A 22,650-nucleotide genomic window follows, 5' to 3' on the forward strand; every position below is an offset into this window, starting at 1 on the left:
GAGCTTTCTATAGACCCCGCGAAGATGGAGTGTGAATGCACTTGTGAAAACACCCTCATTTGATGGCGTTGACAGATGTGCAGCTCTTGCTGGGGTTAGTTTGAGGGCTCCCATTAGGAGGAGCACAGGCACGAAGGTTTGGATGCTTTGATATCCAAGCTGCAGTCTTATGAGAAATAAACAGGGACCTTTCATCCCACACAGGCAGCCATGCGAACATGTGAACATGTTTTGAACAAACAATAATAATAACAAGACAAGAGCAAAATTAGTTTGCTTGTATGTTTGGAGGTCTTAAAGTTCCCATGAAGTCAAAATCGATGTTGAAGTGTTTTTATCACTTATGGTTTACGGTATATGTTACCTACACACTGATATCTGGTAGTTTTTGGCATTCAAGGGTATTCTTAATGGAATTTCAGAGTTTTTTTTTATCCTGGAAAATGATTATAAAGTGTTGATGATTCATCCTGTGCTCTGGGGCATCCAATTTCTCGTTTATGACGTCGTGGGAGAACGGAAGGAGAACGCACGAGAATACACAACATTCACCAGCGCAGACTGTTATGTATCTGGGGGCCGTGCCTCACTGATCACTGTGCTGATCACTTTATAACTTTATTCAGTGATTTTGGTGAAACTGGGTTATATTTTATGGGAAAAATATATTTTGGTTTTCAAATAACCAGTCACTAGGACAACCGCAGATTCTGAGATCAACAGGGAATTCAGTACCAAGGTCATTTATGAAGTTTTCTCGTGTAAAGATAGCTTTACTTTTGGTTAAGTAATTTAGCTAACCACTGACTGCCAGTAGCTTGGTCAACCCGGCCAAACCCGGCAGGAAAACCACTTTGGTACTGTAGCCTGTTCCCTCTAACGGGGGTTGTTTCTCGGTTGTGGTCTGACCGTGTTTACTGGGAGTTCTACTGGCTGCACTAAATGCCAAACAATGTCCACAACAAATCCCTCCATGGCTGCTTGTTTTTAAAGGAAACACGCAGCATGAGTTATTAAAAAGCAGTCCTCGAGCCATTTCGTGGGAACTTTAATGACATGACAACAAGGTATAGTGGGGGACAAAGGCAAACCCTATTATCCACTAATAGTTGTGGATAAAGTTGATGTAATATGCATCCAAAGTGGAGAGAGAGAGGGGAGGGGGGGGGGATCCATGAACTGTTTTTTGCAATTATGGTAATATTAATATTTAAATCCCCTATGTGGGGGATGCAGAAATATCTTACAATCACGACTCCACTGTTTCACCACCCACCCCAGGCATAAATTCCACCGTTTTTCAGCAAGATTGTTGCTGTTGTTTAAAAAAAACTGCAACATAGGTCATTAGAAAATTTTGAAAGTTGGCAAAGGGCAGCATGATATGGTAAGAAAAAAAAAATCTAATATGATGGTTTTGACAGATATTGCAATATGATTCATGATAAGTGGGAATGATAATTTTTGTATCACAGTTTTAATTTTCAGTGGGAAAATAATAAAATCATGATAGTGTGACATTTGTTGGGGTCTGTACCAAACAAACATCTTTTCTTACATCTGGAGAACAGGTTTTGTAGCCACAGCATCTCTGACCTACATTTAATCTTCATAAAAAAAAATTGCAGCTTCTGCAATTTCGATATCGCAGTTAGCTATATTACAATTTCAATAATATTTCAATTAATTGTGCACCCTTAGCGGAAATGGATTTGACAGTTGAAAACAGGCAATCAAGTACAAATGTGAAACCAAACTGTGTAAAGTGTTCACAGTCCACTAATTGCGTTGGGACTGTTTATCTGGAACGCTAAACTATTTGCTCCCCATGCGGTAATGTTGCAAAATCCCAGCCAAACACTTAAACCAGTGAGGGAACTGGAAACCATTTTGTTTTTAGTGGAATCAGGAAGTCATTAACAAAGTGATGCATTACTACAGAGCCATAATGGCAGGCGGGATGATGCAGATACATCAGGCTGCCAGGATGGAGGGCATCGGTCGATAACACCTCCTCAAAGTGTCTTCCTGGCAAGCGCTGTGGCCTGTAATGAAACTGGCGAACAGACGAGGAGAGGCGTATGGCAGCGGGGTCTTACACCAGTCGACCTCACCCCTGTGGTGGAAATCCCATTATCATTAAGAGTCTGAGGTAATGTGAAGGAGGCATTGTGCTGCTGACCAAGCTGGAATAAGTGTATTAACCGGCAGTTTCTCAGCTGTCAGGGGTCTCGGTTTTGGGCCCCTGCTAATGTAATGTTAATAAAAAACAAAATAGTGGGCTGCGGGACCCCTGAGAGCAGCCTTCATGTGTCTCCTGTACTCCTACAAACCGAGGCAGCGATGTACTGTAATATCCCGTGCACATGCCTGCATCAGCAGAAAGCACACGTGGTGATATGAACAGTTATGGTTGTGCTGCTGGGGTTATTGCACTTGGTTTATTTAATGATGCTATCAATGGCTGGGTGAGCAGAGGTGCATGCTGGGATAAATCACCAAGACTTGGTCCCTGTCCAGACACTACACGGACTCACTCACACAGGGCGCACATGTTCGCAGACATAATAAACACTGACAGTCTCATCTCTTCCTCTCTCTGTCTCTCATTAACACACAAATACACAGATGTTGGCTGTTTCTCACTAAACTGCAGTATGTGTTGGGCGCCCTTTCTCATGAGGAAAATTATTAGCCAGCTGTTCAGTCCCCAGCTGCAGAGACTGTTCCATGTGTTGTGGGTGCTTAAACACACACAGACACACACACACACACACACACACACACACACACATACTGTAGATACATGGCTGAGAGAAAGTAGGTTTGTGCCCTGCAGGTTACAAACCACAGCGAGAGGCCAGGGGAGGTTTCCGACACCGTTAACAGTGTGATGTTAATCAATTAGCAGACAACTGACTGAGCTGGAGGCCAACGGTGAACTGCCATTAAACCCAGAGAAACAGACAGACAGGTACACAGATAGACAGCTGAAGAGGGCAGTAACTATTGGCAAGCACCGCTGCATTGTAAATCTGGCACGGATGCAACTGTGTGTGTCGTGAGTTTGTTTGGTCTTGCTTCAGTTCTTGCAAGGATGTTGGAAGCACATTTGCAGGAGTGTGTGTGTGTGTGTGTGTGGAGGCATGTGCGTGTCCGTGTGTGCATGCATTGCCTTGCACGCATTTTAAACAGGCAGGCCAGATGATCCATATTGTCAGGGTCAGGTCTATCTGGGGCTCAGCTAACCTCAACCTCTTAACACCTAACATCTGCTGGGGTCAGGCAGCCAGCGCAGGGATGGCTCATCATCAGCTGGATCCTGGTGTTCATGTTCCCGCTAACTACTGGCAAGAGACAAGGGTGTGTGTGTGTGTGTGTATCTGAGCAAGTCCGGCTCCTGCTCTTCGAATCGCTCTGTTTCATGTGAGATCTTCAGTTGCCTCGGGCAAACGCAAACGCAACATTATGTATTGATCAGTCCATGATTTACCATTTTCTTGAATCTACGCTTAGTGTTTTTGTGTCGACAACCTTCTTTGATGATAGTAAGATCATGTGAAAATATCCACTTTTTTACTCTTTATCTTTTTGTTTTCTAATATGAATGGTGAAAATTAATACCCAAGACCAGCAGGGTTCCTACGGGGGCTGGAAATCCTTGAAAACACTTACTTTTAATGTAGTGTTTTCAAGGTGTGAAAAGCCCTTGAATTTTGCATAACTTGCCTGAAACTGTTTGAAATTGAAATTGGCTTATTTTCATATTAAATTTCTACCTTACTGAATTGTTCAGTTTTTAAATAAAGTCAGCCAGGTTGCCAAGCCTACACACATTTTTGTGACCCATTTTGAAACATTAATATTGTTGTGTTTTCCTTTAATTCGTCACCCGTCTTTAGAATGTTATCACCAAACATCATTTTGGTTGTTTATAGCTCAATAACATCTGATTGAATGTGAGGAAGAGATGAAATTATCATTTTGAGACTGTTATTTAACACAGCTGTAAGGTGCTGGAAAAACTTGAAAATGAACCTTTTAAAATTCTTGAAAATTGCTTGAATTTGTCTTTAGAAAAGATGTAGGCACTCTGGACTAATCACTTTGCCTTGTTTTACACTTACGTAATGAAGAAAACTCTGTAACCCTTTATTTGAAGGGGTGTTCATGAGACTGGCATGACACACTCATAACAGTGTCATGAGCATGAAAGAGTCTTTATGAATGTTTATGACCATTACCATTAAGTGTCATTTTAATCCAACTTTGACTTTGTTTGAGATGTCTTTGTCATGATATCTCGACATTAGTAGATTGCATAGATTTGTTGTGTGCACACCCCTTGAAATAAAGTGCATACAGTATAAACTTAATATCCCTTTTACATTATTTTTCCACAACGTCCTCACCCTTTCTCTGTCTCTCTTCTCCTATTATTTATCTTTCTCCAGGAGACTATGTGGTGCTGACCGTCTTCTTTGACCTGAGCAGGAGAATGGGTTACTTCACCATTCAGACCTACATCCCCTGCACCCTGATTGTTGTCCTCTCCTGGGTCTCATTCTGGATCAACAAGGATGCAGTACCTGCCAGGACATCATTGGGTAAGAATAGAACTAAGAGCTACTTCTGACAGATTTCGAACTTTTATTGTAGATTCTGACATCCGTTAAAAACTTATAGTCGGTTAATATTTTTTGTCAAATTGTTTTTGCTTGTTTTTTTTCTTCTACATGTCCCTCTCTTCTGTAAGTGCTCATAATGCCTGACAAAGCCTTTGCCTTAGTTCATACTTATATCCAGTCCAGCTAGCCCAAACACACATATGCTCCATTTACACCACTGAGGTTCATTAGCCACCCTGGCCTTAATTACTCCCTCCTGTAAAACCCATCAAGAACCCTGTGGTCTTCACACTCTACCTCATACTGAAAAGCAGTCTGCTTTAAGCTTCCTCCTTCCTGCCTTTCACTTCTTTCTTTTTGTCTTCATCTTCACCATCCTTCCTCCTCCTCTCTTCCCCTCTGAGACAGGGCAGCTGCTTAGGAATCTAGTCCATCTTGATTAGAAGAGCCTATCCTGGCACATATGTTTTCATGCATGCCTTAATGAGGCATTAATTATGCAGTACAGCAGGGGAGATGCAGAGATGCAGCCTCAGCACGATAATAATGCAGGTGGCCTCTTCGCTGCGTGAAATAAAGGGACACGGAAAAGGGGCAAACGTGAGGATTTCAAGGAAATTTGTCAGCTTTTGAACTTGCCCTTGGTGTCCAGTGGACATCCTCGAAAGTTCACTTGTGATGCAGCTGGGTATATATTCCTTAGTCAGCTTTCCTTCTGTCCCCTTAAGGCTCTAAGCCCTGACCTCAAGTCCATGTGATGTGATCATTAGCGAGCATAACTGAATGTATAACATTCCCTGCAGGCAGAAACACTCACTCTACCTCACTATCATCATTACTTTGTCCATCATTAATCTCTCTAAAAATAGGCTGTTTTGTTTGCTTTAGCTTCTGCAGCTCCAGACGTGATTTGCAGTGGAAATAATAACACTATTAATTCTCTGCTAAAATTGTACCAAGAGTCAAATATCTTAATTTCCTTTGAAAGATGATGCAGGAGCTACAGGAAGCCAGGTGGTTAGGAAGCGGATTAATGCAGATGACATAATTCTTAATCCTTCAATGCCATCCCGAAATAAATCAATTCACTCACAATACTGCAATGTTAATCTTGACGCAGACTGAATGTCTTTCAGTCCACATTAAATTTAGACATAAATCATCCTCTATATACAAGGCCCTTACATGCACGGTCTATTTAAAGGAACAAGACAGTCTTGTTAGTCGTTTGTTTGTTGGTGCTTGGGAGTTGTGATGCTGCTGTTTGTAATCTGTTGTATCTGTGTACTTATAAATGGATTTTCCTGTCATTATTCCATCACCCCGCCTCCATCTACGTCACCATTAGAGGCAGACAGAGTGAGAAAAAAGAGAAGAAGGCTACCAGATAAAGGAGTGTGGTGGTCAATGGCGGCTTATCCAGTAAAGTATGTGGATCAAGAGGACACTAAAACAGCTGTTCACTCCTCCCTTCTGAGCGTCTGTTAAGAGCTTGCAATCAAACAACCAACGTTAATCCTCCTTTACATATGTATACATACAGTATATCAGTCACACAACTTGATATTTCTGCACTGCATTATTACTTAAAAACTTTTCTAGAAGAAATCTGCAATATATTTACTGTAATAAATCATAAAATTAGCAGGATATTTCATCAGAGATTAATACTCACAGAGTGAGCAAGTGTATGTTTATGAGTCAGATGGGCAAATGCTACATATTGCTCCTTTAAGGGATTTGTAATCCTTTAAGTAATTCATCATTTTTGTTGTGAAGTTAGAACAAAAATCTGTCACACCTTCCATCATGGATATTCAGATATGCGACTCAGATGAGTTTTATTAATTCAACGGTGATTTTTTTTTCATTGCTAAAGTGAAAAACATACCTCCTACGCTGAAACATTTAGGAGCACATGTGTTCCTAAGTTGAAAAATGCATGAGCGCAGGGCCATATGAATTATAAAATGTATTCACACATTGAAAACTGGTGCTCGATCTGTGAAAAAAAAAATTAAAAACGTCCACGCCGAGTTTGAATCTTCACTTCAGCTCGTTTCAGTTTCCCTCCACCTGTGAAACTATTCTGGGGGACAATATTTTATCAGTAACACACGCGATTGTTTTCATTATTCTTGAGCATCATGATGCATCAAGTTCAGCTTCATGACAGATTTAAAAGCATAAAAAGTGAATGATGCTTGTATTAATGTTATGACAACTAATATTATTATGTTGGAGTGCTACTTTTAACAACAGATAAGACAGATTATTACACGGCTTTGTTCAATACTTGATTCTGATTGATTGCTATTTAGAAATAGCAGACTGTTGCTGTGAGTGACAGACCGTTGCAATGAATAATAAGAATCAGAATCAGTTTAATTGCCAAGTAAGTTTTCACATACAAGAGATTTGCTGTGGTTTGTAGGAGCAAAACAAGATTAAGGGAAGAATACTGTGAGTCAAAACAGTATAAATAGAAGAAAAAATACAATAACAAGACAATACATACGAAAAACATATATAAATGCTGGAGAAACCATATGTAAAAACTGTCAGGTGTACGTTGCTGTGGACTAAAACTGTAAGATTGTAAATGTATGAGTATATTTAAAAAGATGTAGGAGCTGTACAGACCGTGACAATGAACAGTTCTGATCATGGACTCTGGAGGAGCAATAGAATTATTGTTAAATCAATAAAATCATTTTAAATTAATATTTTGTGTCAAATTATTTATCTTTTTTAGAGATAGTAGCGACGTAATGAGCAGGATAATGTACAGTGAATAGGTCATTATTGCAAAATAAACCCATAATGCAATAATGATCCACTCACTGCACATCTTCTCTTGTATATAGGACTGGAAGCATTTTGATGCAGGCAAATCACTTTTACAACATACGACAACCAAATGATAGAGATTTCTATACAAAACTCAAGTTTTCCGTAATCATCCAGCCAAAAGAAATCAACCTAAATGGAGGACACTTTAATAAAAAGCGCATCCATTATGTCCTTGTAGACAGGACAGCACAACAAGCCTCATGCTTACACAAAAAAGTCTGTCCCCCTCTGGAGTGGCATTAAACCTGCCAGTCTTGGGGGTAATAGCAATGTTCCTGAAAGAAATCCTGCAAATTGAGATATTTGTCTTTGGTTTCAGCTGTAGCTGACATGAGCGTCTGCACTCCAGCTATTGCCAGAGTGCAGTATAATTGAACTTACTTCTCAATTTTGTCTTGATTTGTCTCATTTTCTCCATTCTCTCCGATCTCATTGCTAGGCATCACCACTGTGCTGACTATGACCACGCTGAGTACTATTGCCAGGAAATCTCTTCCAAAAGTTTCCTATGTGACCGCCATGGACCTGTTTGTGTCGGTCTGCTTCATCTTCGTCTTCGCCGCACTTATAGAGTACGGCACGCTGCACTACTTTGTCAGCAACAGGAAGCCGAGCGCCAAAAAGGACAAGAAGAAGAAAAACCCGGTGAGCGTCTTTCTAAAATTAACCGAAGTGAAATTTTTATACATAAGAAAGGTTTCTCGATTTAAAAGCGTAGCTACAAACATTATTTTGATTTATGTAATGTGTCTTTGTGTACTGTCTTAACAGTGTTTACAGTATCCTTTATTTAGGTCAAAGGTCAAGCACTACACGCTCTCTGTCCCCTCCCCCAGTGCATTACAGTACTGGGATAAGCTGTAGAGAAAAGCTCTACACTGTTAAGTATCCCTAAGGGAGCATCTTCCCAGGGGCCACCACATCAAATTACTCAATGAGCGAGGCGCGCAGCTCCAACCTTTTCCTAATCCCCCACACATCTGTTACAGTTGTAATTTAGACCCGTGTCACATGACGGGAGAGTTGGCCTCATGTGAGCCTGAAATCTCTCAAGAGATCATGCCAGCTCGGTTGAAGGGCCAAATATATGAGCACTTATGGAGCTGCATTTACCCTCGACGGCAAGACTAGCACTTCTCTCTAATCAGCTTGAGTTGGCTTATGGCTCTAGAAATTAAGAGCGTAAATTAGTTCAGATCTATCACACGAGGCCTGCTTATTGGAAAAGGTTTATGTTTTATGTTTTTTTTTTTAACAGCTAAATTATATTCCAGTACCTTTTTAAGGGGTTGTGCGTAAGTAACTGAAATCAATTTTTGAAGTCATGACTTTTTTTTTTTGGGGTGGAATTTGACTTGAAAGATATTAAATCTTAAACCTCTTAAGTATGCTGTGCTTGGGTGAACAGGAGTATTGAACTGGAACTTTGGGGGGAAAGTGGGGCGCTCCAGTTTCAGCCTCTGTAACTAAGGTTTTGCACACTTCGCACACTCGTCTCGTGGGCAAATGAATGACTAATAAAGTGGAAGGTGCAATGCCAGTTTGACATCTCCGAGGAGCTTTTCTAGGTTCTCTGCATGACATGCCAAGACGAGTGAAGGAGGAAGGCTGCAGGAAAAGGAGGTCTTTGACTGAACGTCTTCTGATGTTCATGAATTGTTAAAAATATGGAAGTAATAGGAAATCGAGGAAATATAAATGAAGTTTCTTTTTCTCCTTGTTAGCTGTTTTGGTTCCGTGGGATCCAAGTCTTCTTCAAATGCAGAGGGATTTCCATTTATCAGATTTCTTCCTGTCAGTTTAGTATATCAGTTTATTTTTTTAATTATTATTTTAGTGTACTGACATACATTACTACAATATTCATTAAATTTTACCCACTGGAACTGACAGGGATCCTTGATCATGTAAGACAAATGCTTCCAACTTAAAAAAAAATCTATATCGGCTTCAGAGTATGCTATATTTAGAATATTTTCACCGCTTTACTGTTCTGTCAGACAGCCTTTTCGGACAGCAAATGGCCATTATATAAGCCAAATATCACTAGCACAGGAGTTGTTGGTCTACCACTGCCTCAGTTTTTTTGTTTGTTTGTTATTGTGTGACTTTGGTCAATCTGAACTGACCCCTTAAAACATTATAAACAAACTAACAGATAGAGGCAGCGATAGACCAGTAATTATTTTGTTCTGCAAAGTAAAATTATGGATTTTGCAGGTGGAGTCTGGTTGGTTTGGAGAGAGCGATATTTGGCTCATGTAACTGCAGTTTCCTGTCGGAAATTGCTGTCTGACAGCGAGGTTAAATGCTGAAAATACTTGAAATATAGCGTCCACTTATACCAATATTGATTTTTTTTTAGGTGAATATTTTATTTAGGTAGCTAAAATACCTTTTGTTGCTGACCCTGTCCACACCAGTACATTTCTTAGCTTCCTTCACCTGTACTCCTCCTGTTTCCCATACTGGGTTTGTGCCGACTTTCATCTACTGTAGATAATCATTGACTATCGATAAGTATGTCATATAATGATGTCCAACTGACAGGGAGTGTTTAACCACTGCATTATGAATAGTGTTTACTTGATCTCTGTAGTTTCGAAATATGTATGCATTGTAAGATTTTTCCTAAGGTGATGCTGGCGTAAGACGCATGTGAGATACATAGTATATCCCACCATGCATCTCTCCCCCTGTGTCTGTTTGTAACATGTATGTCTCTCTACAGTATATTTCTTCTCTTTCCATTTTGAGTTAGACAGTACGGTGCTTGTAATTTTCACACATATTCTTGTGTTTCTGTTTATTTTTCTTTTTATTGATGTTTTTTTTTTTGTTCTCTGTTTACATGTCTTCTTGTTTTTTTGTTACTCTCTTTCAATTCCACATATTCTTTGTTTCCTGTCTGGACAAAAGCTCCTCCGGCTCTTTTCCTCAAAGGTATATTGCCTGTGTCTGACTGCATGTGTCTGATGCATTTTGGCTCTTTGAGCCCCCAGCACCTCACTGCTTTTTCTGTCTGTTCTACAGCAGATACGCCTCTCTCTATTCCCTCTTTATCTACCTGCATTCTTACTGTACTCCTCATCAGTTACTAAATAGGTATCACAGATAACATTAAATAGGGGCACTCTGCAGTGCACAGTGCGGAGGCAGCCAGCCAGACGTACTTATGCAGTTTTGAAAATTCAAATAAGCATCCCACACATCCCGTGTCCAGAGGAATGTAATAGTCCAGGCCCAGTGTGGACTCATTCTGGCTCCCTCTGTCCTGTTTCACTCTTTGTTGTTGTTGTAACCACAGTGAACTAGCAGCCGCTGCAATAGCTTCCTCTTCTTTCCCTCCTCCTGCCAGTAAATCTATACCTGTGTGTTTGTTGGGCTTCTCAACCTGACGCTTCCTACAGAGTCAGCAGAGCCTTAACAGACTGAAACAGACAACCCCTGCACTGTGTTAAGTCTAATTAGAGTTGGAGGTCCAGTCAGGAGATTAACACATGCTAATCTTTAAACACCCAAAAAGCATCTAGGGTGGGCGGTAGTGAGCAAAGTTCTAAATTTAACCTCAGACACAAGTCAAGGATGATCTGCTTTCACCACATAGAGGTCCATAATATATAAGGGATGTAACAAGATGCTCAGTGTCGCAATTAAAAAATGTCACGATAACACACCCGCTGTGAGAATATCTACCTTACTGTTGCATGCTTAAGTATTTTATTTTAAAAAAGGACATCCGTAATTCAAACATTAATTGCCAAAGACAAGTCATACCAGTTTTTTTTTTTTTTTTTTTGCATGTGTTGAGGTCATACTACTTGCTACTTTTATTTTATTAAAGAAGGAAAGCAAAATCACTCACATCAGATTTATTATTTAATAAAGGGCACTTTTTCAAGTTTTTTTCTTAGTTTTTTAATATTGCAATAAGTATATGACATCATGGACTTTTTATCGCTGTATAATTGAGGTACCTTGAGTTGTTGGTACTGTTACATCCCTACAATATATTTATTTTATTTAGAATTTGTATCTTATTAGGAGGGATATTTTTGATGGTACAGTTCATTCCCAAATCAAAAGTACATGTTCTTTCTCTTACCCATAGTGCTAATTATCCATCTACATAAATAGATATGGGCCTTAGTGATGTCTGCTTTCTCTCCAGTATAATGGACTAAATGACATTTGACTTGTTGTTGCTCAAAGTGCCAAAAAAACAATTTTGAAAAATTCTACAGCAGTTCCTCTTTCCAGAAATCATGACCTGGTTACTCAAGACAATCTGTAACAGAGTCATGATTTCTGGAAAGAGACATTGATGTTTAACTTTTTTTAAAGCCAGGTGCAAATTTGTTCCATAAGAGTCGAGAGAAAGCAGACATTTCTGTGTTTGAAATCTCCAAAACCCAGCAACCCACAGCAAAACAATCAAGATGAATAGCATGAATAGAAGAATTTTTTTTTGTTTTTGGGGTGAACTGTCTCTTTAAGATCACATCAGTTAGATTTACAGCCTAGTCCCGAGTATAAATGATAAACACTGCTATCAAATATTCAACTTAGGCCAGATAACCAAACGATCCTCCACTAATGATCCAGAATGTTTCCGTCTTTTGTCTTCTGAGAGGTTGTCTACTTTCAGCCAGTTAAAGTTGCCAATGCCACTGTGTTGTTTCTTTGTTATTGTTTTTTTTTTGTTTGTTTGTTTTTGTTTTCTTTTTGCTAACACCAACTCAGCACAGCCCAGCTTGACCAGGCCATGCGGCAGGATGCTGTTAATGCTCCTCCTGCTTGAGCTTCCACCGCGCTTTTCTTCCAGTGCAACCAATCCCCTTTGAGAACTGAGTCATAACCTGTTCCGCTAATCCCCCTCATTAACTCAACATGCTGTCCGCTCAATAAGGACAAAAATGCTGAAACTAACCCGTATGTTGTTCTGTCTGTGGTTATGTATCGTTTTCAAAGGGACAGCAGGTTTGTGCACTAGTGCTGGGCAAGATGAGACGTTGTAGGGAATGAAGAGTTCAATCAAGTTTAAGTATTTTAAGCTTGTTTGAGGATGCATGCTTACAGCAGATATTGTTATGTCCAAACTAAAACTGCAATGACCTGTTTTATTTGCAGCAAGCATGCCTGTTGTAGATGCGTAAAAAATGGGGGCAAAAACATTCATGTGGCAGAAGAAAAAAAAACTCTCTTGTGATGTTTGTTGCAATTAAAAAGAACTAATTAATACAAGGGAGGGGATGCTGAATCAGCATTCACTCTAATTAAGTATCATATTCTCACGATAGAGTGCTTTAATACAGCGTGTAAAACATTTGTCGTGCTGGTGCAGTCGATTATAGATTATTGTTCCTATGTTATAAAGACAGCATATAAAACAACCTAAATGACAGCTACTTGCACTTTTTTTGAGGGAATGTGATGATGGGAAACCCTTAGAAGTTGAATTTTAGAGTATGCTCGACTCGCCATGTCTTTTTTTTAAATGATGAGCTTGACACCCTAGTTTATCAGCAAGGTCAAGGAACCTTCCATTTCTGCCAAACGGGGGGGAAAGCATTTAATCTGCCAAACAGCCAGAATTCCAATTTGTGCAAAGGTGGCGTGGTATTTCAAGATAAAACCTGATGAAAACACTCCGTTTGAATACTAATTGTCTCGCTTTAAAATGACAGCGCCACAGACTCGCTGATGTCACTGTCCTATTTTAGGCGTCTTCACAAATGAAAGGCATGTGCCCTCCAGTGGTGAGCACAGTTTGAAAAGAAGGTTTATTTTAACCCGTTTAGTGACAGAAAGAGTGGGCTGGGGAGATGTTGAGCTGTGTGCTGCACATCTGCCAACACATGCTCCTCCCTAAGCTTGGCTTTACGATGCATCATAAGCCAGTTACAACATATCTCATAAATGTATTTCAGAAAAATTGCTTACAACCTCCATGCAGGTCCAAATACTAACATAATGTTGAGTCACTGGGCTTTAAAAACATTTTAAGAACTGTGCTTAGAACAAATGAGGCACAGTCATCTGTTTGCTACGGTGTTTTCACAGCATTTTTAAAGGAGAAATCTGTAATAAATCATAAAACGGCCGCGATATGTCATGAGAAATTAAGGAATCATGCAAAGTTAAAATATCTGATTCACACTTCAACCACTGTATCCCCCTTTGAAATTTCGATTCCAGCCTCATTGTTTGCTCGTTTCATGTTAATTACAGTTCAAATTAATGCTGAATGTCCAAATGAGTAAGTGTCTGTTTTAAGATTCTTAAGAAATCATTAATGATCTTGTAGAAGGAGTAGATGTTTATAACGGTTAAATTTAGCATTATGTTAATGGTTGTTATGTAACGTTATTAATGTTATGTAAATAGTTTGACACACAATCAGTTATAAACAGCCGATAAACTTACAGTGTAGTACTTGTCATTACTTGTTATCGTCAAATTACAATGTTGCACTCGTCTTGCACTCCTGCAGTGTCCCTGCAGCCTGTCTTAGCTTCCTCGAGTTCTGCGGAGGAGGGGGCAACCATAGACTGTATATTAAAAAGGATTTGATATACCGCCTATGGCTTCATCTCGCTATTTTGACTGCAGTACTCATTTTTGGATCCATAATTGTTACATATTGCTCCTTTAAATGTTGTGTAGCAGCAGTAGCGTAATCAAGATAAAAATATGAGGGGCTTTGCCCAGCACTAGCTTATTATAGTTGCTAAATAGAGCAATATGGAACACTGTACAAATAAATTATTATGATTGCCTCAGCTGCCAGCTTTACCCTGCAGCCCAAAGGTGTAATTTGCATCATGGGTTCCACGGGGAATGACCCTTTGTCACAATAAGCCTCACTAATTGCAACCACGGTTGGTAGTTATGGGTCGATATGTATTTTCTCAACATTAAAAGGGTCCATTGGCAAGTTGAAGGTGCAACTTACATTTTGCTGACTAATGACAGAAAATGAAGTGGGAGAGAGAAAAGCTCAAATTAGGTCCCCGGTCATGTCAGCGAGGTCTTGATTTATGGCGTTCCGAGGCTCCGGTGGCTAACTGTGTCATTTTGTCCTGTCAAAAGCAGACACCCACGGTAGACATCCGTCCACGCTCGGCCACGGCCATTCAGATGAACAACGCCACGCACATGCAGGAGCGAGACGAGGAGTACGGTTACGAGTGTCTGGACGGGAAGGACTGCACCAGCTTCTTCTGCTGTTTCGAAGACTGCCGCTCTGGAGCCTGGCGACACGGCAGGTTGCACATTCGCATCGCCAAGATAGACTCGTATGCACGCATCTTCTTCCCCACCGCGTTTGGTCTCTTCAACCTGGTCTACTGGGTGTCCTATCTGTATCTCTAGGCCTGGGTGTGCGTCCACCCACGTCATTCCTATTCATTGCATTCTACATATGCTCTGTGCCAGCAAGGGACATGTTGAAGGAGGGGACCCACTGAAATACCCAATGATTTGATTTAAAGCATTTGCTTTAATTCCCTAGTTTTAATCTCTTTGAATTCCACTCATTTCATTTAATAACTCTAACAGACATTGCAAATGTTGTAGCACTACATTAAACTGGTATGAAGAGGTTTGTAGATGTGTTGTGAAAACATTGATTGTGTGAGCAAATAACAGTCTTTTGTTTTTGTTTTTTTTTATGATTTCATTTTGGACTTTTTACTTTCTTCTTAAATGGATTTTTATTTCGACAGATACATTCCTTCCATAATAAATAATTAAAATAAATATTAATTCAGATGACAGCAAGCATCCTTCAGTAAAATCTAAATGACTTATTTTCACTCATTTTTTTTTCACTTAACATATTAAGACACAAAATCTGAAGCACTTTAATAGAGCTATGTTAGACAGTGGTGTTTAAATTCATTTTTAGTGATGCTAATTTAATTTTTAATTTATTTAGCTTTAGCGTTGGCACAATTAGACACTGCATTTTCTATGTGTGGTCAGAGAGAGATGATTCTGTTAATGGACAATGCTCAACTGTACAGACACTGTATATATTTTACTATTACATAGTGGTTTACATTTATTGCATGCACCTTTCAGGCCAAAAATCAACATGTTTTATGGTCTTCTATTGTTGGCTACGGAAACTAAAAAAAAATGAGCACTGTTGATTATCATTCAGGATTTAATTACACTATTTTCTAGGAAAATTGGAAAAAAAGAAATGATAAAAAATTGTGCCCGGTTTATCCTTTTTAAGTTGAGGAATTGTCTTTGCATTCAGGTGGGAGGATCAGCTCAGACAACTGGTTTAATCATTTTTCCTCGCCGCCATTAGCTTACTGTATAGACAACACTGACCTCTCATCCTCTCCTCCATTTGCTGTTAAAAGCGAGCATTTACATAATGACACACTGCTGTTGTATTTTTGTTATGCAAGCTGTTACAAGAGAAACTGTACTCAAACAAGTTAGGTCTTTCTTAGAGAATCTCATCATGTTTTGCCCTTTACATATGCAGTGTGATGACTGCAACTGCCTTCAAATAGAGGAATTCAAACTGATCTACACTTTAATGCAAATGTTAAGTAGGGCATTTTGTAGGGGTGTCACGATTCTGCATATCCACGAGTCAATACGCCTTTCGATTTTAGGCTTACGATTCAATTTGTCAAGGTTTGATTTGTAAAGATCAATAGATTATTGGTTTTAGGCCCCCAGAGCTGTAGTTTACATTATCAAATTATTCTTTAAAAAGATGTATGTATGTATCAGATGTGATATAACAACTGGTAGGCTACACTGTCATCTTTGAGGTGTTGTTTTTTTTTTTTTTTTCCTCTTTGGACGTGTGCCAGATGCTGCAAGTAGGTGGGCATAGAGAGAAAAAACAAATAACTGTAGAATCTCCAATTCTGCCTTTCAATCTAATCCTTGAAACTGAAAGCTCATTTCAATCAATTTTCAATTTAACATTGAAATTGTGACACCCCTAGTATTTTGAAATTCTTGAATAATAAGGCATGCTCAAAACAACAACACAAACCAAACAACCTAAAAGAAAGACCCACAAAAAATGGGAATAATATGATAATACATGAATAGAATAAATGAGCCTCAATCAGGTGAAAAAAAAAAAAAATCACCTGCTTGTGTCAAGACCAGACGTGTAAGCCTTATTATCAAGATCTCACTCCCCCGTCTCTTTGAGAAGAGACGCATTGAGAATGTAACTCATCACATAGCGAAGAAATCGATTTGCTCGCTGGGCAGAACTTCATTCATTTTTTTTTTTAGTAGTTCTCATTTTTATTTGCATTTGAATTTACCTTGAATGCTGTCACGTCGTGTGAAGAGGGCAGCAAACGCAGCGAAAAGCATCTGAATTGTAAATGTGTACGATATCCTACAGCGCACATGACTTAACAGCCCCTTACGGATCAGTTTTGATAGACACCGCCAGTATGCAACAAGGGAGACAGTGCGTCAGTATTGATTTGTAAACTCACAAGGAATAGGTGTAAATCACATTGTCTATGTACATAAATAAATTATAAAAGGAAGAAAACACTTGTCAAGCCCTTGGGATTTTGTAAAAGGGTATATATTTTGTAATTTCAGCATTGTTACAGTATATCATCTTACAGTATATTAGACTTATTGTATTATGCTGGACTGACCATGTAGAATACTTCGGGGGTTAATGGGGTATTTATTTATTTATTCATTGATGGTATTTATTTATTTATTTTATTGAAAGAAACTGTACTTTATGTCCATATAGCCCCTGAAAAGAAACACAGAATGCTGTCGTTAATATCAAAGATACATTTTCGTTGATGTGTCAATGGAGCTTGGGCATATTTATCTTGTGTTTTCTATGTTGTGATCGATGTACACTACTCTCACAAAGGCCTGTCGAACTGTTATATCTGTTGAAATTAGTGAGTTGCAACATACATTACCTGTTGTGCAGCTTCTGAGTAGTAGACTTGAATATTTTCAGGGAATAAAAAACACACAAAAAACAGTTCCCAAGCCACCAGAAGAAGAACATTTGCTCATCCAAGTGACTATTAATGATTTCCACTTTTCCCACCACAAGTTTTCATCGGTCTTGATATTTGCCGTCATTAAAGCATCAGTGATGATACTAACATATGCATTGACCGGATTATCTCATATTTCCTCGAGTTCTTTCCCTTTTTTGTATTTAATGGTGGTCCTGTTGTGTTCTGAAGCTGCTACTTATTAGTCTAAACCTGTCCTCAGTGTGCACATACTCTCTCACATCTTTAGGGACGTAAGTGTGTCAATAGCAACGTAGACTGGTCATCATCAGTGTTCAGTAGTTAACAGAAGTGTAATAGAGTGATTACATCTTAATAAAGTGCCAAACTGACACACATGCAATAGAGAATATCAAACTGTAATATCATTTGTGAATCTACTTCTGCAGTATTGCTTTGTGGAAGACAAAAAATCTGCTAAAAGGGAGTGTTTTCTTGAAGGAAATGCTATAAAACGAATGTTGGCCACACCGATGTTCACTCAAGACCTTTAGTTTATTTTTTGTTTTTGTGTTTTTTTTTAATATGGTACAGAACCAAAAAGCATGTATGTAGACCAGACCAACACAAAACCAGCCCAATAAAAACTAATTCTTGTATCAGGGTGAACTGGAAGACATTTCTGATTCAGACTGTATCCGACTTTATTTACAAATCCATCCTTCTAATAACCAAGCATGTCTTGTGTTTGAACAGTGGTGGAGAAAACAAACATACTTTATGGCATTTTTTTTCTTCCATGACTATAAAAGCTTGTTTATTATTTGTTCATTCTATTTTTGTGCACTCTACTGTAAATGCAGAGATATAACAGTGTATGGGAGATACTGAAGCGTGTTTATATTCAGTAGTGTGCATGTTGAATATGTTTTCAGTCAAACGGGGATGTTTTGAAGAATTGGGGACTAATTCAAGCATAATTGTTTCATCTGGTCCTTTTGCCTGCATTGACATGGACTTTTATTACACTGTACTTATTTTTGACAAAGTGATTTTATTTATTTTGGGACCCACAAATGAGACATATATATGTGAAGAGCACATGTAGATATTTTCTATTGTTATGTATTTTGTCAAACTGCAGAAAACAAAATAATACGCACTGGAATTACAGAGCTCAGTAAAAGGTATCCAAGAACAAAATAAATTTCATATGATCCTCATACATACAGTATGTTAGTTGTTTGCCATCTATGTATATTTGAGTATTGTATAAATGGGGCACTGATTGATTCTGTTAGGGTCTGCATAATATGCTATACATGTACTGGAAAAAATCCTTTTCATAAGGGAATTGCACATAGCTGTGGAATTTTACAATAAAATGGTTGCATTTATCAGTGTGCATAGGTTCATCATTATTATTGTTGGAGCTAGTTTTAACTGTTTTACTGAGGGAATATGAGATGATTAATGGAGTAGAAAAGAAAAGACGGGAAAAGTTTTACACACATTTCTATTTTTGTTTTTTCATTGGTTTTGCTTTCTTGTTTTTTCTTTCTTTCTTTTTTCCTTGTATTTTTTGCAAAATATTGGATAATTTTACCTCCTCAGGCCTTATTACAGTTATTTGAAGGGTGACTCCATGTTTTTTTTGAGCTGTTAACAAGGAGCAGTGATGTATCCGGCCCGGGACACTGTGTGTGTGTGTGTGTGTGTGTGTGTGTGTGTGTGTGTGTGTGTGTGTGTGTGTGTGTGTGTGTGTGTGTGTGTGCGCATAGCGGAAGCACTTGCTCTTCATCTGGGTGCCCATATTAACAGGTTAGAGCAGCCACACGCAACGACGCCTCATCGTCTTGCCTTTCTTTACTGCGTGATGCAGACGGTTCTCAGCAAAAAATAGAGAGAGAAAATTATATGCCAGTCATATAGACATTATACCGGCAACATGACACCTCTCACTGTAGTTTCAATGTCTATATCTGTAGAATATGTGACAGATATGAAAAAAATTGACTGAGGGGCATTTTTTTTTCCAGTTCATGCTCTCCTGTTCTTTTTCTCTCTCCTTCTCTCCCTCACTCTCTGAACAAGGGAAGAACAAATTAGGAAAGTGGATTTTTTTTTTCTTCCGATAACAATAGCCAATAATTACTTGCTTCTCATGGCCAATACTGATAAGATAACCAATAATTTCACATTTTTGCATTTTAAAATGAAGCTCATATAACCCGTTGTTTATGCACACCTGAGGATGAGCTAAGATGTAGTTAGAAGAGATGAATGATTTAATATCTCACAACTGTAACACAACCAAATCTAACTCACATAACTATTACAACAAACTCAAAGAACAGTTCTGATTCTTCAAATATTATGTATTTTTTTTTCTAGTACAGTTGAGCATTTTGCTTAAGAATTCAGATGAAATATTTGTATGAAGAAAAAAAACACTTTTTTGTTAACATTTCTAAGATTGGGCCGGCAGCAACAGTGCTGCAAAAGCAATGCTGCAAAAGAAATCTGAGTGGACACCACAGGTGTGCAAGCTGCAGCAGTTCAGCGAAATAGCTGTCACACACAGATACACACAGGCAGTCTGGTCTGGGTATTAGAGCACTGATGCCCTACCCTCCTGTTTATAATGTAGCAGTGGCATCCTGCAGAAATCTATGTCAGGTCATGTTGGTAAATGTCTTTAGAAGAGCTTTGGGGAAAAAAGCATTTTGTCGCTAAAATAGAATAAAATAGAAACTATGCGAGTAGTTTCTTCGGTGGAGCTGCTAACAACGTGTATATATATCTGAAATGCTTCAAGATATTGCTTTTTTGTAGAGTCACAAGCCATAAAGACTAAAAACCATGAGTTTAATCTTTAACAGTGAATGTATATTTGAATCTGGATTTGTATAGTAACTAGTGCTGTCAAATAAATAGTAGTGTATTCATAAATATTTTCATGAAATACAAACATTCAAGTAAAGTACAAGTACGTGATAATTGCATTTAAGTATAGTGCTAGAGGAAACCTAAGTTCAGCTCATTTCCACCACTTTTTCGACGACTCCTGTGGAGCTCAGATTGCTGAGCAGCACTCGTCTCCTGCACAATTAGACTAAAAACATTTCGTTTTTGTGGAGAAACCTCCTGGCTGCGAAGCACCGTGTGACTATAAATTTCAGCTGATGGGAAAAATGTGGCAGACAGTCTTTAAAATTCTGGCAATTCCGGAGTTCAAGCCAAAGACTGAGGCTGATCATATCAACCTGTCAAGAGTCGAGCACTGCGGCGTGTGAGTGTGATGAAAAGGAGAGGCTGATGCTAATAGAAGATGTCACTCTTGTAGGAATCCAAATATTGAGTGTACACGGTAGAAGACATAATTTTCGAGCTACATCATTGCATAAGCACCACAGTATACTGCAGTAACTGCTGATATACTAAGAAACGAGACAGTGCAATCAGTACATTACTTGACATCATTATGAATTCCTGTCAGACAGATTTAGGGACGTCCTGTCAGACAGATTTATGTTAAACTGAACGCTCTCTGCTGTGAAGAGTGAAGTGGTAACTAATAGCTGTATTTACTCTCTGCTACAGTCAGAACAGTCCACAATGGTACAGATACATTTGTTAATTTCATCCAGTAAATGTAAAATATGCACCAGGTAGAAGCATGGATAAGATTCACAGCTGTCTGAACAAGCTGCAATTAAAATAGACCACTAAAACATATGTGTCCAATTTCATTGGCATTTGATAAACCGTCAAGGAGTCACTTTAATTACATGTTACAAATTGCAGCTGACATGTTGAGACATTTTAATAGCTACGCCATTTTAATACGCCGCATCTTGTCCAGAGAGGATTGATGGTGCTGATGATACTTATTTCCTAAATGTGGAAGCGAAACACATTTAACAGTCCCGCCCTCCTCTGCGTCAGTTGGCCAAATTAGACGACAGCGCTTGTCACTCATCATGATGAGCTCTCAACATTGAAACTGCGTCTTTTCTGAGGCAAACACCAGCGTTTCAACTACCTGAATCTGAATATGTCATTCAGGAAAGCACAAGTAATGCCATGGAAACAGATATTTCTTCTACCCAAAGTTGCCGGAATTATTTCAGAAAAAAAAAAAAATCTAAAATGTAACGCAGTAACATTCAGGGTACTACTTTTTATTTTTTGTCTAAGTACATCTTATGACCAGAGGCGTTATGTTTTCTGTCCCATGCTTTAAAGGAATTTCTACAAACTTGGTAAATATGTCCACTCGGACTGAAGGATGAACTGATTAGGTTTTGGTGGCGAGAGTTCAAAGTTCAAGGTCACTGTGACCTCACAACACATGTTTTTGGCCATGATTTAAGATTTCATAGGCAACTTATGACAGCATTTCACAAAAATGTCTAATAGGATAAAATGATGAGGTGATGACATTTTATATCCAAAAGGTCAACTTCACTCTGTCATCATAATGTTCAGCTCTCCATCAGTCCTCTGTCTCCTCTGTAAAAATAGTCTCTAAGTGAAGACAGCATGTTTCTCACAGGAAATTATTCACTGGAATCACACGTGTAATTATAGTGATAAAAAATACACCTAATACCTTTTTATGAGGTAAGTCCTCACTACATAAATTATACTGACATGGATGGAAACTGGAATTTGTCTGGTCGGTGGAGACTTAAAGCATGAGGCAGTAATTCTAGTTATACAACTACTTTTAATAATATAATATCAATATATTTAACTACTAACATTTATGTATAATATTCTAATACTGCGAACTTTAGTAACATTAATACAAATCAAGAAAGAAATGTAGCATCATTGCAATTTAAGATTATTTCTTTCAAGTAAAGTATAAGTAAGATCTTTACTGTTGTAGAATTGTAGTCGTTCCTGTTTTCAGTGTAAAATAAAATCCCTCATCTTACAAAACATTTTTCAGTTGCTCATTGCCCTAATTTAACATGACCTCTGGTATAAACTATGCCCTTTGATGGTCTTCCGTCCAAATACAGACAGAGTGATAGATATTTTTTTTGTTTGAACATACAGATACAGATAATGACGTCTCTGTGCACCTTTAATATCTACATCCACCACGTGTTTTAAAGGAGCAGATGGTGGATGCGATAGATGTTGGAATTCAAATGTATATT

General features: G+C 38.6%; 1 protein-coding gene across 4 annotated transcripts in view; it reads left to right on the plus strand.

The window, feature by feature from the left end:
• The window catches only part of gabrg2 (gamma-aminobutyric acid type A receptor subunit gamma2), a 73,674-nt gene extending 54,801 nt beyond the window's left edge, over window positions 1-18,873 (plus strand). The window contains exons 7-10 of one of the 4 annotated variants that reach the window (XM_084729842.1): window positions 4,455-4,607; window positions 7,921-8,126; window positions 10,401-10,424; window positions 14,574-18,873. In XM_084729842.1, the coding sequence (XP_084585968.1) occupies window positions 4,455-4,607; window positions 7,921-8,126; window positions 10,401-10,424; window positions 14,574-14,855 (665 nt within the window). In that variant the 3' untranslated portion in view covers window positions 14,856-18,873. The remainder of the gene's footprint in view (window positions 1-4,454; window positions 4,608-7,920; window positions 8,127-10,400; window positions 10,425-14,573) is intronic. The other 3 variants (XM_084729843.1, XM_084729844.1, XM_084729846.1) reach the window with 3 other exon arrangements.
• Window positions 18,874-22,650: the final 3,777 nt, after the last annotated feature.

Source organism: Lutjanus erythropterus, chromosome 11 (genome assembly GCF_056507025.1).
Source record: "Lutjanus erythropterus isolate fLutEry1 chromosome 11, fLutEry1.hap2, whole genome shotgun sequence".
In the NCBI taxonomy this organism is placed as follows: domain Eukaryota; kingdom Metazoa; phylum Chordata; class Actinopteri; order Lutjaniformes; family Lutjanidae; genus Lutjanus; species Lutjanus erythropterus.